General features: G+C 39.8%; 1 protein-coding gene across 3 annotated transcripts in view; it reads left to right on the forward strand.

Annotated features, from left to right (window-relative positions):
* The window catches only part of PRTFDC1 (phosphoribosyl transferase domain containing 1), a 48,757-nt gene extending 37,654 nt beyond the window's left edge, over positions 1 to 11,103 (forward strand). For 2 of the 3 annotated variants that reach the window (XM_021388038.1, XM_021388037.1), the window contains exons 5-9: positions 4,259 to 4,276; positions 5,575 to 5,657; positions 6,051 to 6,097; positions 8,072 to 8,148; positions 8,769 to 11,103. In XM_021388038.1, the coding sequence (XP_021243713.1) occupies positions 4,259 to 4,276; positions 5,575 to 5,657; positions 6,051 to 6,097; positions 8,072 to 8,148; positions 8,769 to 8,816 (273 nt within the window). In that variant the 3' untranslated portion in view covers positions 8,817 to 11,103. The remainder of the gene's footprint in view (positions 1 to 4,258; positions 4,277 to 5,574; positions 5,658 to 6,050; positions 6,098 to 8,071; positions 8,149 to 8,768) is intronic. The other variant, XM_021388039.1, reaches the window with a different exon arrangement.

Consider the following 15,582-nt stretch of genomic DNA (forward strand, 5'->3'; position numbering starts at 1 on the left):
ACGAGGTCTTACCCCTCTGTTGAATCTTGTGCAGGTGGCTATTACTGGAGTGGCCAGACAAACCCTTCAGGCATGTCTGATTCCACATTCATTTTCCTTCCTTCTTATGAGTCATTTGTGATAGGGAAATGTAGACTATATTAAATTTCTATTAGGTGGATGTATAACTGGTTGGAAAGATGTTGTCAAGAAACTGTTAATTATGCTTCGTTGTTAGACTGGGTGCATTAAAACATTTTCTCCAATAACTACAATATATAATTCATTATTTAAAAGATGAAATTAGCATTTAATGCTAATGATAGTACCTGGAAAAATGCTACAATAGGATTATGATCTTAAGAAATTGTTTTAAGAATTTGACTCAAGGAATGATGTGTAGCAACAGTCAAGATGAATACTACCTTTCGTGCTTATACAGAATCTTCTGCATAAGTGCAAGTGGGGAAGGACTGACTAAGCAACAGTTCTGTGCTGGAGACGATAGGTGGATCACAAGTTGAACGTGAGACAGCAGCATAGCTTTACAGAAGTTGTAACCACTGTATGGAATTCATAGAAAGCAGGATAGTTTAAAAGGTCTGGAGACTGGCTCTTTTATTCTTCTCGAGACTGGGAAAGGCTTCTCTCTGGCTTGGGGCACCACAGCTGGAGAAGAATTCTGACCACCTGGATGGGTTCTAGAGGAAAACGAAAGAATGTTCAGGAATCTAGAAAATGCAGCTTGTGAGAAAAATAAATAGGAACTGTTTCATCTGAAGAAGAAGAAACAGGAAATTTATCTATCTTCAAATGTGGAAGAAAGAATATATATATTTTTTTTCTTCGTCCACAGCAAAACAAGTTCAGGCCAAATAGCAACAGAAGCTTTCTAACTATATTTTTGCTCTTAGATATTGAGGCACTGAGACATATTACCTGATAATCCTGAATCTGAAATCCTCATCATGTTGAAGAACAGGTAAATCAGATTATCTGTGAGGGATAACTTAACTTGATTCTCTGGGCCAAGAAAATCATCTTGATGATCTTGCAAGATCTCCTCAGCTCTGCTTTCTATTAATACCTATGATTATTTTTTCTCAGTAGTTAATTAGTAAGGTCTGTTTGTCCCCATTGGTTTAATCTCAATTCCATGGCCAGAGAGGCTGCTGTCCCTTCATTTATGATTTCTGCTTGCAAGTAAGCAAGAGAATCTATGTTGCTGGTCATGATAGGATAACTGAAGCTAGCTACTGTAGGAAAAAAGACGTCTTTGTTTATAGATGAAACATCCAGGACTACGCTTTTCTCTCAGTCTGTCAATGCCCTGAGTGTCCTTAATAGACCTTAGTGAACCTGACCAGTCTCAACAAGGGCCCCTATGCACACCTGTGAACAGTTATGCTCAACCCCGGGTTTTCAGTCCATGACTGATCTGTTCTGTATGAGTACTGATGTTCAGCTCCAGCCCTTCCTGTGCCTTACTAACAAACACTGTCACTCGAGACTCTGACTCACAGGCTGACTTCCCAGCTTAACCTTGGATCTGTCTCATCACTGTGAACTGATCTCACATTCAGTGAGTTGTGTTTAGCACTGGTTACTCTCACTGGACTTGATCCTGACTGGTGAACTAACATCTGAGCTTGGCCTCAGACTTGCCTCCTTGCCACGAACTCACTTGATGATCTAGACTGTTTGTTGAATCTGCCTCAAGGCTGTCCTGCTTATCTTGCTGGGGCACTGTAGGACTGGGCCTTGATTGGTGGGGCTCCTACCCTGCCCTGCTCTTTGACTGGGGAGGAATCAGCCTTTGCAGAACCCTGGCACAGACTACTAATGCAGGGCTCTGCAGCCTCTGCCATGTCAGATTTGGTGTGTCACATCTCCTGCCGCACCTGCGGGATTGGTCTTGTCAGGAGAAGATCTGTGTTTTTCCTTTGAGCGTAAAGTTCTTGTCAACAGACCGAGAGACGCAGTAAACTGGCAGGGTTATTCAGAATGTCAGGCTGACATTATCAGGTGAGCCTCTTCTACCAGATAAAAGAAAAATGTTCTTTACAATAAGGGTAGTAAAGCACTGGAACAAGTTGCCCAGAGTGGTGGTGGATGCTCTGTCCCTGCAGACACCCAAGGTCAGGCTGGATGGGGCTCTGAGCGCCTGATCTAGTGTAGGTGTCCATGTTCATGCAGGGGAGTTGGACCGGATGGCCTTTAAGGGTCCCTTCCAACTCAAACGATTCTACGATTTTATGCCAGTTGCAGTCATCCCAGACTGTTTGCTCATTTCCATCTTTACTTCTGGCCGTGTTCTTTCCTATACCTCTGCATAACTGTCCACTCTTCTGCTCTCTCTGAATATCATAATTATATAGATTAATCATATTATAAATATGGCAGCAAGGTGTGTCCCTGGCTGTGCAAGTTCCCTGGGGGATGGTTAAACCAATACTCCCGCAGATAATCTTCAGGTGAATCAAGTGATCTGCTAATGCCTCAGACCCAAGTGTCCTGAGCTAGTCTTTGGAATTGTTTTCCCTAAATTCATTCAGGAAACCAGATGAGAGCCAAAGTCTTTCAGATCCAAATGTCTTCCATTAAGAATGCATGTCCCTGTAAGCCTACCATAAGCTTCTCCCAAACATGGGTTTTGTCTCTTCATTTTATCTAGAGGATTTCCATATTTCCATTCTTTTTTGAAGGAAGAAGTTTTTAGAGGTAGGACATCTCTGGACTTGCATTATTAAGAGGCCTCTGAATTTTTACCTCCCCAGGTTTAGGTCTTTCAAACCCAGAGTTGTTTTTGTCAGCAGCTGGGAGATTGAAAGTCAGGAGTGCCAAGCAGGATAACGACCAGTGAAACCTGTTATGGAAACACCAAAAAGGAGCCACTCTCTGAGATTAACATACATTCCATCAGAGCTCAGTCTGAATTAGTGGCTTTCTTGAGTGATACCTCCTTCGCTGACACTGACTGAACTGGTGCTGGGAGTTCCCTCCACACCTTTACCAAATGTTTTGCCATTTCAGAAGCAACTAGGGATTATACAGTGTGTGGAAACACGTTTCTGCAGTGGTTGTGTGCATGAAGCATGCCACAGTTCCCTGCCAAGTACTGTAATCATTAGGAGGGACTGCAGCCTGGACATATACGTGTGTGTTATGATCTGTATTGATCAGTTCTATTTTGCAGATTTAAAAAAAATTATACTCATTACTGAAACCGTCAAAGCTGCTCTGTTTATAAATGCAAACCCTGCGCACGCTCCATCTCCATGGTGTTAGAGTCTTTCTCAGAGCTCTCAGCTTTGGGACCATGTGATTGAAAGGAAACTTAGACAGTCTCCATGTTATGTATGTTGCAAAGGCAGCTAGCTTGCTAGAAAGAGAATATAAGCTCGCCTAGTGAATAACTGCATGGATATGAAACTATTTGTCTCAGGGTTTTGCAGGACATGCAGTGGTCATATACATGTGAGATGAATACACGGATAGATGGATATTGTGAAAAAACGTGGCTTTTGCTATTCTAAGTTCCATCTCAGAAACTGATCTTAATGCAAGACTGTAACAAAGAGCACTATCCCTTTGGACATGCATATGACAGTGTCCTCTAATAAGTAGGTTTTTATTTCTTACTATTGCTTTTAATAGGAGAACAGAAGTCACCTTATATATTGTGATTCCTGAGACAGTTATGAGCTATTTCAGCAAAAAGCTGAGCCTGTGTGATCACGCTGTCATAAGGCTTGACATCTCTGCTTTTGGCTGGACCACTTCTCTTTAAGTAATGCTACTGATTTGGGCAGCAGTAGTTGAAGAGGGTGCATTGCAGCCTGAGAGTGGAACATACAACTTGCCTTGTAATCCTTTACTGTGAGATTTCTGGGGGTGTGGGGAGAGGAAGAATTTCAGGGTAAGAATACCATTGCTGCAGTCTAATATTAACATTGGGTACATTTTAGTAAACTATTGATTACACTATAGTACACTGCTGGACACACTTCAAGGAAGTGGCGTTTGTCCCACCTGGTTGTGTTTTCCAGAGCTACATCTATTCTTGTACAAGGGGGATAATCTAGACAAAGCTCTATAAAGCCATAGTCCCTGACTATGACCAGAAATGGCTGGCTCTTATTCAGGGCACAGAAATGAAACAGGAAGCTGTGTCCTACCCAGTTGTACATATGCACATGGACTTTTTCAAACATTTCTTTCATTTAGTTTAGTTTGTGAAGATTGTGTAACTGTTTTTCTTTTTTTTTTTTTTTTCCAGAATGTTTTAATTGTTGAGGTAAGTTGGCTGTTTCTGTCATATTGTACTTCGAGAAAGTCTCAGTCTTTTTGCAACTGCAAAGAAATCAAACTATATTGCTGCTACTCTAATTTGGACGCTGCCTTTTGCTACCCAGTAGTTTGTGTTTCTGTGTCACTTGATTTGTTGTTTTTAGGGCTTCATGAGCTCCTGTTCTGCGGGTTGTTCTGTGCCTTGGAAGACAACGAATCAGTTGCATTTGTGCCCTAAATTTCCCTATTGCATGACTTTGAAATGGTAGCATAGCCCTACATATGCTTTACAACTTCAGGGTTGTTCATACGCTGCATGGGAACGTCAGTCATTCTCTGAAGTCCCCATGGCTCCTGCTCATTAGTACTGCACCCTGGAGTGTCCCTTGGGGAGATCCATCGTAGATAGGTTGCTGATGCAGATCAACAGCGTTCGGTTCTAGAGGAAAAGAACGTGTCACTTCACTGGTGCTGCAAAATCTTTCTTAATTAATAATGTAGGTGATTCTGTGTTAAAATGTCAGAAAATTGACTGGGATGCTTCAGAGAGCATGTCAAGATCTGACTGGCATTTCAGGCCCAGTCTGCTTGTGTGAGAAGTAAGCTGGATGGTGTAATGAAGAAAATGAATAGATGCTGGAATGTGTTTCCATAACAAAGGGGAAAAAAGTCATCAGCCACAGAGATGGCTGGTTACCTGAGTAACTGCTACAAGCTCCATCCTCGTCAATGCTAACTGCTGTAACAGACTTGAAAAATGTCTGCAGCAAATTCCATTTATGTTTGTAGATAGCTGGGAAGCAAAGGTAAGGTTTTGCTAATGAAAAATACATACCCAGTGAGTTTGGGATCAACAGCTGCTCCCATGTATGTTCAGTTGTGTAGCCAGGTATGTACTGATCTCATTCAGATCAGGTTGAGCACAGCAGATCTGGAAAATACTCATTTGTACTGGGCTAAGAAAAAAAACAAATAGAGCGGATCTAGCCCTGAGATGGAGAGGTCCTGACATATGTTAGTCTTGATCATAATTTGAAAGTTCTGATCCCTGTATACTTGCACTGCCTGATAAAGTCATCCCTAGTCCCCTGTAAGATCCCAAGTACTAGAAGCACACCTATTTTCAGGAGCAAATGGACAGTCTTTTCATTCTTTATTTCATGAGGATAAGGTGATTGCTTCAAAGAGTGTATGATAGCATAATTTCCACAAAATAAGAATGCGGAACTGCTCAGTCATTGCCCAGATTTCCTCTTTTCAGCTTTCCTTTGTTTTTAACTTATTGTATTTTTCATGTTTTCCAAGGATATTGTTGGAACTGGAAGGACTATGAAGGTTCTGCTTAATCATATAGAAAAATGTAATCCAAAAATGATTAAAGTGGCAAGGTGAGTAAAACGATCACAAAACGTAGTAATTAATTAGTCCAGCCCAACATATTTCTCAGTGGGATTCCCATCCCAAGATCCTGCTTTAACTCTGTGCTGCAGTGTCTCATGGGGAGCTCTTGAGTCACGAAGGGGAGGGTGGAGGGCAGGAAAGGAAACGCCGTTGTATTGTTCTTCAGTGACAGTGACCCCTTCAGCCATTTCAAGACTGGCATTGATAGACTTTGAAGGGAAACACACCCATCTCTTCCCTGCCATTAGAATATTGTTAGAGGAGAAGAAGAAAGACAGCAAACAGTGATTCAGATGGCTCACAAGTTGTGGGGTTTTTTGACAGAGAAAACAGTTTTTTATTCTGGTGATTATCTAGACTTTTTATTTTGTTCTTTACAGCTTGCTGGTGAAAAGAACATCTCAGCCTGATGGGTACAGACCAGATTGTAAGTGTTGTTGTAAAATTCTTTACATCCCAGTACAAGAAGTTACTGTTATTCTATCACTAGGTGGACTGCTAGAAGTGCTGTAAAATATCATTTGGCAGTGAGAGTATGGGATGCAATGGAAAGATTTATGTAATTGTGGTTTAAGCCCAGCCTCCTTATTTATCTGATGTTTTCTGCAGAGTACTAATTTCTTAAGGAAGTTATGAAAGAGTTAAATGTTACCCATGGAAAGTGTTTGCTTTCTCTCCTGTCTCTCTTCCACATAGCTTGCCACAAAGTCCTTTTCTTCCTTTTCCTTCCTCATTACATCTCTTTAGAGGAGCTGCCAGAATCCACCTGAATACAAAAGCTTTTTCATTGTGACCTAGTTATTTGTAACTTTTGTACAGTTATCATATAATAACATTTTAAAAAATTATTTTCAAGAAATATTATTAAGGGTAAACAATAATATAATAATCACCCCCCTTCCCAGTAAAAAGCAAAAGATAAATTGGACTTTTTAAGCTTTCTCATACCAGCACCTCTTCTCTCTGCAATATTGACACTTGCACTATGCTTAGCCAGAGCCTTAAATGAAGCTATACCAAGCTACTGTCATTGTAGACTTCTTAGAAAAAAGTGATGTAATATCAGGTATGTGGCTAAATTCTAAAAAGAATAGATCCATCTAGAAGAGATGGACCAGTATTGCTGCTGAAGAAGGCTCTGGTCACAGCTGAGCTGGGGAGGAGGTGAGCAGGGAAGGAGAGTAGGCAGCTGAGTACCAGGAGGCAGCATGATGGGTATTTGGTTGGGATGCGGGAGACAGGGAAACTTCCTGAAGGAAAGCTAGTTGATGTTGGGTATGGCCCTTTGTTTTTAGTCCAATAATCTGAACTGTGACCCAAACATTTTTACACAGTAATATATTTTACTTTTAATTTAATCCAGTCAATTAATCTATTTTACTGGATTAACAAAGGTTGCATGTATAAAAGATACAATAAAATTACTGCGTGAAGGATACTTTAATGTTTTTATGAAATAATTTGTAAAACGAAACAGGTTTTTTCCACTTTCTTTTTTTACTTTTACTGTGATGAATTTTATGAAACATCAGAGGTCACCCTTTAAATCACTAACACTACTATGTCATTTCCTCACATACTCGAACCTGTGATTCCAAGATGTCTTATTTCCCCTAATTTGTAACAAGTGAATAAAATCCTCGCATGAATACCTGTAATTTTTTTATGCCATAAAAAAATCACATGCAAAAAAAAAATGGTATCCACGAGGTTGTGTTTTTTTCTGGTTACATAATGTGCAACTCAGAAAGAGTCAAATTCATTTTCTGTAGCGCTGATACTGCACAAAACTTCACTCTCATAAAGATACATGCCTAAGATTAGTTTGAAGTGTGTGAGTTGTATGATTCAGCCATGCTGCATGCAGTTACTTTGTTAAGCATGGACATGAGCCTTCGTAAGACTGGGGCTTTAATTTAAGAAGCATTTGACACATTTTGGTAGGATAACGTGCATAATAGTTTTGCCTACTCTCAGAAGAAAATACATAACCCTCTACGTAAGCAACTTCTGAATTAAAGTTATTCTTTTTTTTTGCCATTAATGTGCTTCTGGACAGTTGTCATCGCATACATATACCAATGGAACTGCCTGTTCTGGAGAGCAGAATTTTTCTGCTCTGATTTTGGTTTCCTTCCACAATGTGTCTGTTGTGCCACTGATAATTGTGAACAGCTCTCCTGCTCTCTGCTGACTGTTCACACACCTGTCACAAACAGTCTGTGAGCTGGAACTGCATAATGGGCCACTTGCTGACCTTGGTGTCTGAGTCAAAAGTAACATAACCTGAACTGGCTTCGCCTATCCATAGTTTTCTGGTCAGGAAACCAGCAGATGAATTTAAGGACTATAGTAGCCACCTATCTTGCATTGATGGTGTTTGTTATTTATCTCAATACAGATTATGGATTTGAAATTCCAGATTTATTTGTGGTAGGTTATGCCTTAGACTACAACGAGTACTTCAGAGATCTGAACGTAAGTTTATCTAAAAAAAAAACCAAAAACACTGTTTTACAGGGTCTTAGAGACTGTAATTTGCCTTATTCCTGGGGTCTTATGCCATGGCTGGGTCCTTCCAGTGAGTCTAGAACTCCTTGCAAAACTTCAGATAATCCAGAGGAGTTGCTGCTCAGGACTGTGCATGGTTCCTTCCCGCCTCTTACCCACTAGAAGCAGAAGCTTTCACTTCTGCCGTTCTTCCATCTTCTGTGAGCCCAGAACTTTATGGTTCAACCACTCCCAGTAAATGCAGTGACAGCAGTAAAAACTGAAATACAGCTACAGTTCAGACAATTTGAGCGTTTTACTGCTACGTTGCTTGTGCCTTTTCTCAGCTAGATAACGATGCAAGCTTTACCAGCCTTGTCATTGCTTCCTGTGGTACTCCCAGGGGTGGAGCTGGAAGCTGGGAATTGCAAGTGCCAGAACTTGCTGTAGGTAGAAAGTGAAATCAGAATTCAATTTCAGCTCTCTGGAGAGGAAGGGGTAATAGCAAGATTACTGGGTTGGCCAGACAAAATTATTTCTGAACAATACATTAATGATTAATAATGCAATTAACTATGCTGTTGTAATCAGTCTTGAATTTTTTTCAGCACATATGTGTTATCAATGATCGTGGAAAAGCAAAGTACAGAGTCTGAAGCAGCTGCATCCTCATCAGAAGATTTGTGAGCTCAGAGAAGCAGAAATTTGAGTGCGCTCCTTCAGGCATCTCCCAGAAGAGAAGTTCAACTGACTTCTGTTTCTGTGAACTCAGTGTAATAAGGGATTTACTCTAGAGATACTGATGAACATATACAGAAGTGAGTGTTCCTATCTAAAATGTGAAGTAGACAGCATTGAAAGTTATTACATTTTTTAAGTACTAAAATTACGGTATGATTCCTTTTTACTAATAATTTGTCTCAACTCATTGTGAATGCATCTTCTTTGTGCAGTCCATCATTCCATCCATTACAATTAATGTACTTCACATTATGTGTTCTTAACGTGTTGCAAAAAATTGTTCAGAAATGTCATTATGTGCATTAAGTTTAGATTACAGAATTTTAGGAACTTCAGCGTCCATGTGGTCTTGGCTGGATATGCTGCTGCCAAACTGAAAACATTATTTTGATTTAATTCCACAATTCAGAAGTTTCAGCTGAAGTTGTATGTTGTACGATTTCTGATAGTCCTTACTGCCTCTTCCAAACAGAGGTTCTAACTCTCAGAATGCACTGAGCTAGAGTGCTGGTACAAAACGGACCGTTGCAAGACACTGTTGATCTGAGCTTGGAAGATGTCTTGCTTTTGGTATGCGATGTGGGCATAGATCTTATCAGCTGTGTTAAATGTGCTGAATTTTAACCAAGAGAAAACAACACCACGCAGGCTTCCATTTCTGTACAGTATCCTTTGACTTCTATAGTACACAAGCTAGTGAAAACATTAAAGTAGTGTTCTATGTATATTTTCTTAATTAAATCTCATTAAGCACAGAAGTTTAATGCTAAACAATAATTTAGTATCAGTTTGATTGTCATAGCATGTCTGAGTTGAGACATTCTGTAACCATTTGTCTTCTTTAAGGAATACAGATGTGACAGTGCTGAAAGCTAGCGTCAGAAAGGAAAAAGTGTACAGGAGAACACAAGCAACAAGTTAACTAACATGTGAATGCTGTAGACTCTAGAGATTCCTTCTTTCCCTTGTACATCATGTTGAAAGAAGTCTGTTAGTTTACATGCTGTATTTAGTTGAAAAATTTAGTTTTGTGCTGTATTCAGCAATTCTCAATAATTTCCTGAGGGAAGCAAATGTAAGTAGCTCTGTATCAACAGCTTTGTTCTGAACTGCAAGAGGTATGTTTTTATCAACTCCGGTTTCCTTTAAGCTAACACAGATACTGTAAGAACTTGTGTTACAATGCACAGTTGTTTATTTTCCTGCTTGAGCACGTTTTGCATATCTCATAAAAGCTTTCCCAAAATATGCATTTAATTGTTAATCTAAATGTACCTTACGTATGTATCCTGTCACTCATAAACTATTTCTATTTGGATAAAATCCGTGGCATTAATGACACGAAGTAAGATCAAAGAATTATTGTGGTTGCTAGATTAATGTTTTAGCCCTTTTTTCTTTACTCCTTTAGCCTATATTTTTAAAGATTTCTGTTAAAAGCTTTCTTTCATAGAATAAAGTTCTGCTTTAGAGAGGAAAGCACACCCATACAGCCTCTGGTGAAAGGTGTTGAAAGGAGTTTCATCTTTTTTCCTTTTCTGAGAGTATGAACGTTTTTCTTAGTTTCTGTTTTCCATGGATTCAGTAGCACTGGCACATGGTGTAGGCAGACATGCTTAAACTTAATGCAGGAGGTCCCTTAAACTGTGTCCTTTTATCTTCTCGTCTTAAAAGGTGCAGTCCATTTCTCCTTGTTGCTATGATCGGCCAACAGCAACAACATAAAAGAATGTAACAGGTCAATTAGAGTGAAATTAGTGTGAAAATACAGAGTTCTGTAGATGCACTTCATTCAGACTTTGTCAAAGTTGTTTCACTGGAAGATTTGGGTTGTTAAAATCTATGTACCTAACAAAAAAGAACTTTTTTGTTTATTCAAATGTTTATTCAAGTTGATTTTATTTCTTCCTGCCATCATATCTTAAACATGGTGATAAAGCACGATATGAATTTCAGTCGTGAATTGACATGTGCAATTATACTGTGAATAACAGGTGTTTTATACTTCTACTGTCATATTTGAATCTTGCACCCTTATAGATCAAAGCACGTCCAGGGAATGGGTAATTATGTACATGTGTCTCATTAACGCTGAGTTTAGTTTCTCCATTCTGTTCACAGAGTTAAAAAAAAAAAAAAATTCCCATGGCTGTTTCATGGCTTAATAATAGTGTTGATTCCATGTGTCACAATGTTCTTGAACTAAAAGGCCACTAAACATTTTTTCAGTTGCGGTTGCACCCTATGACCCACAAAGCAATGTATTTTTTTTTTTTTTAAATCAGTTCAGTAACATCTGTTGCTGAAGAAGAGAGGATGTTCTTTACAATCAGTTATTTTTCTGGACATTGTGTTCATGTATTTGGCAGACATCCATTTTTATCTCAGTTTTTCTTCTCATGCTCACTAACACCAGCGTCCTTTCCCTACCCACTGAGTACAAATTAACATGGGCACTTATTTGGCTTAAAGCTACGTAAATGTTTAGCAGTCTTCAGGTTTTAGATTTCATTCAATTCAATCATGCTTGTATCTGGTCCAGTTCCAAAATATATGAAAGTAAAGGAATTTTAAATAGTCTGTATAGTATGTATGTAATTATTTCTTTTTCCAAGCATGCTGCTGTGTGCTTGTATTTATAGTTGAACAAAGTAGTAAATAGTGCCTAGGTTTTTTTGATTGCTTACTATTAGTGATGTATTTCCTGAACATATTATGTTAATCTTAAAAGTTTTTTTTTGTAATTACATTTCTATGTGACGTTCAGGTCTTTGCTAAAACAAACAAACAAAACATGTATGCAGTCTTCAGAACAGCTTCTGACCTGGGAAACAGGCAAATCATCACTCTTTGTGCACAATAAAAGGCTTAACTTGGACATGTACCTATGACACAAGTCATCTCTACTGCTCTATAGTGAGAATAACATTTATTTGAATAAAAATATTGAAATTTTAAATTTTAGCATTTCTTTAGACTGATGAATCATAGAATCATAGAATTAGCTAGGTTGGAAAAGACCTGCAAGATCATCCAGTCCAACCATCCACCTACCACCAATAACCCCACTAAACCATGTCTCTCAATGCTATATCTAAATGTTCCTTGAACACCTCCAGGGACGGTGACTCAACCACCTCCCTGGGCAGCCCATTCCAGCACCTGACCACTCTTTCAGAAAAGTAGTGTTTCCTAATGTCCAGCCTAAATCTCCCCTGGCGCAACTTGAAGCCATTCCCCCTCGTCCTGTCACTAGTTACAAGAGAGAAGAGGCTGACCCCCAGCTCACTACAGCCTCCCTTCAGGTAGTTACAGAGAGCGATAAGGTCACCTCTGAGCCTCCTCTTCTCCAGACTGAACAATCCCAGCTCCCTCAGCCGCTCCTCGTAAGGCCTGTGCTCCAGACCCCTCACAGCTTTGTCGCCCTCCTCTGAACACGCTCCAGGGCCTCAATGTCTTTCTTGCAGTGAGGGGCCCAAAACTGGACACAGTACTCGAGGTGGGGCCTCACCAGGGCTGAGTACAGAGGGAAGATAAAGGCCAAATCAGCTTCTCTCCATATGTTTGCATTTTCATTGTATCCAGATAAAACAGCACTGAAAACCTCTGTTGTAATCAAACTTGATACACAAGAAGCCTGCAATTGACTCTACTTACTTGAAACACTTTAATTTTCAGTTTCAGTTAAAAATAAGATGAGAATCTCAAAAGAAAAAGTACAGAGTATCACAACAAGCAATCGAAGTCTGCTTTCCCTTTTGTAAAGCCATTGATTTAGGAATGTCTTTCCCTTCTTTTACCTTTTCAAATGTTTTCCAGAGATACTGATTGTCTACCTGTAGGAGCTGAGATGAATGCAGTATCTAAGCATACTGTGAAGGGTATTTTAATTTACTTTCCTCCTTCGATTGGAGAGAAAAATTTACACATTCCTCTGCCGGGAATTATGGGCTGACACCGTCCTTCTTTCTGTCCAGAAACCTCTGGTTGGTTCCTTTGTCTTCTCACATGACACGTGTCCTCACCTGGACTTTTCACTGTTACCACGGGTTCTTTTGGAACACAACGTGGGTTCCAAATGGGCAAAAAATTCGACTCAATTAGTGCAATACTTTGCTGTCATGTTTTGTTCTTTCTGCTGCTGCACAGAGCAGTGAACTACAGGCAAACTGCTGGAGTCTGCAGTACAGCAATTTATTTGTAATACTGAGAGAGAAAAAGGTTTGGATACCATTCAAAGACTGACCTTTAGTTTGCTTCGGGAGTGGCCTGACAGTTTTCCCTTCTTTTTCCATAGCAGAAAGAGACAAAAGTGACTTGTATTATTGTGATCCAGTACCCTTTTAGATCTGCACAATTGGACTTCTGATAATGATAAGAAAATTTCATTTCTAATCATGACACAGCATTTCATTAGATTAAATCACTGCTATACTTGTTGCAGAAACCACCGGTCCTACCATTAGTAAAGCTCCCCACATTTGCCAGCACTGTTAAGTCATAATGCTTGACAAGGGACAATGCCTGCTGGAAGGTCAGTGCTACACCTTTACAGCTATTGAAATGGCATAGGAAAACATCAGAATTTATCAAAGATGTTTCGGAAGCAATGGAAGAAATCGCAGTTATCCTGACGCATTTTTTCTCAATTATTTTGTTTTCCTAAATTGTTAGAAGTATTTACCTTTCTCCATCAGCTTGTTTTTCTCTAGTTTGATCAGGCATACCTTTTTTCACATGGTATTCTCTCCCTTGTCCTGTTGTCTCTTAACCTAATCCTTGTCAGTCTTGTTTTTAATGTCACTCACAGAGTGTTGTTGTTTGTTTTTTTTTCAGAAAAGATAAGCCCTTGTTCTGTGATGTTCAGGGCTGGATTTTTGAAAGTACTTAGGTATCCAAGAAATTATGGGATTTCACTTGTTTGGTTAGGTGCCTATCTGCATCCTTCAGTAGTTATGTTCCTTTGAAAATACGCTTGTTACCTAATCTGGATAGAATGGGAAAACACACAACCTGGGATGAAAATAGGAGGTACGAGAATAAAAAGGAGAGGCAAGTACAGTTGTGTCATTCTTTGATTTAGGCATCAATATCTTTTTGCCTTCCTGAGTTATACAAGTGTTTAATTGATTTGTTTGAGTTTTCATGAGAATTATTGGAGAAGTGTTTCTGCTTTTTCTTAGGAAATTTGGAATGAGGTGAGAGTGCTCAAAATTTGAATTTTTGAAGGCATAGCTCAGCCTAAACAATCAGAGAGACAAAAAGCAGACAGCTTTCATGACACCAAAGGCAGGCCAGAGACAGAGGTGTATTCGGGAGTAGCAGAGCAGCAGAGTCAGAGAGGTTAAAAAATGAAGTGTCCTTGCAAGCTTTAACTGTAGAACATTAATTGGAATGAGTCCACTAGTGAGCATACAGGAAGGATACTGAAATCAGTTAAATATGACCTGCTGAGTGAGTATGGAGATGGAAGGTTTCTGCTGAGAGACAGTTTGATCCTGGGCCCATTTATGCCATATAGGAAAGGAAACCGTAATAAACCAAAATTGTTTATCTTCCTCCTGAAGGCATTGCACATAATAACAGGATGCTATTAACTGCTTTCAAGCTTTTAACTACAAACAGCCAATTTAAGCTTCCAAATACTGTTTTGCCTAAGCTATGTATGAGACAGAGTCAGCTACGTAAAGTAAATAAGAAATCTGAATCTCTCTTTGCCTTTAATCAAACAAATTATGCACCTGTGTTAGTCCATCTGACTAGATCCCAGTGTGGTTACTTACAGTCTATCTTATTTTCCAAGGCTTCAAGGTCTTCCCATCTCAGGCTTTACCCTATTCCTTACGTCTTCTTTACTTCCATTTCTCCCATTTTCTCCTTGTCCATGTAGGGCAGAAACCAGTTTAGGAGCTCAGCAGGAGCTAGGAGCAAGGTAAAGGATGATCTGGTGAATGCAGTTTTGGAATGTGCCACAAATGTGGATGAGTTTGCCACCCTTAGGGAAAACACACCCCAAGAACAGCTGAAACACCACCAGCAGGCAGTTACAGATCTTTCATGCAAGATTTTTAAGAAAAGGAGGAGATAATGTTGGGGGAAAAAGACTTCTGATTTGTGTCCAAAAGTATAAAAATGGAGAAGCTAAATGGTTTGCAAGGCACAGGGAGAGCCCCATGTATCACCAGCTTCGCCAAACCCTTCTGTGCTTTCCTAGGGCCCAGGCGGCATCCTGGCTGCCAGCTGCCTGCGAGCTGGGGAGGAATCTGCTCATGTCCACGCAAATTTGCACAACCAACGTCCTGCTTTTCTGTGGTATTTCTAGCTCCAGTATTCAGCCAAGAACAGAGGAGGGTTTATCCAGGTCAGGTCTGGCTGGCATCTGGATTCTGTTGGGCCTCCACCATATCTTGCAGCAGCCTAGCCAAAATATGCATCAAAATATTTTGATATTGTCCCCACACAAGTCACAAAGTGGAGTCCAAAGCTAGTGAGTGTTTTCCTGACTATACTCCACTTATTTTTAGAAAAAGAGTCAACCACAAGAACCCATTTCCTGTGCAAAAAGGAAGAAGGAAGTCAAGGTACGTCATGGCACTGCCTCAGGATGATCTGAATTCTTCAGACGGGTGCAGCGTTGCTGATGTTATTTTCCATTCCTCAAACTGTGTTTACGGTGTCTCA

This window comes from Numida meleagris, chromosome 2 (genome assembly GCF_002078875.1).
Source record: "Numida meleagris isolate 19003 breed g44 Domestic line chromosome 2, NumMel1.0, whole genome shotgun sequence".
NCBI lineage: Eukaryota > Metazoa > Chordata > Aves > Galliformes > Numididae > Numida > Numida meleagris.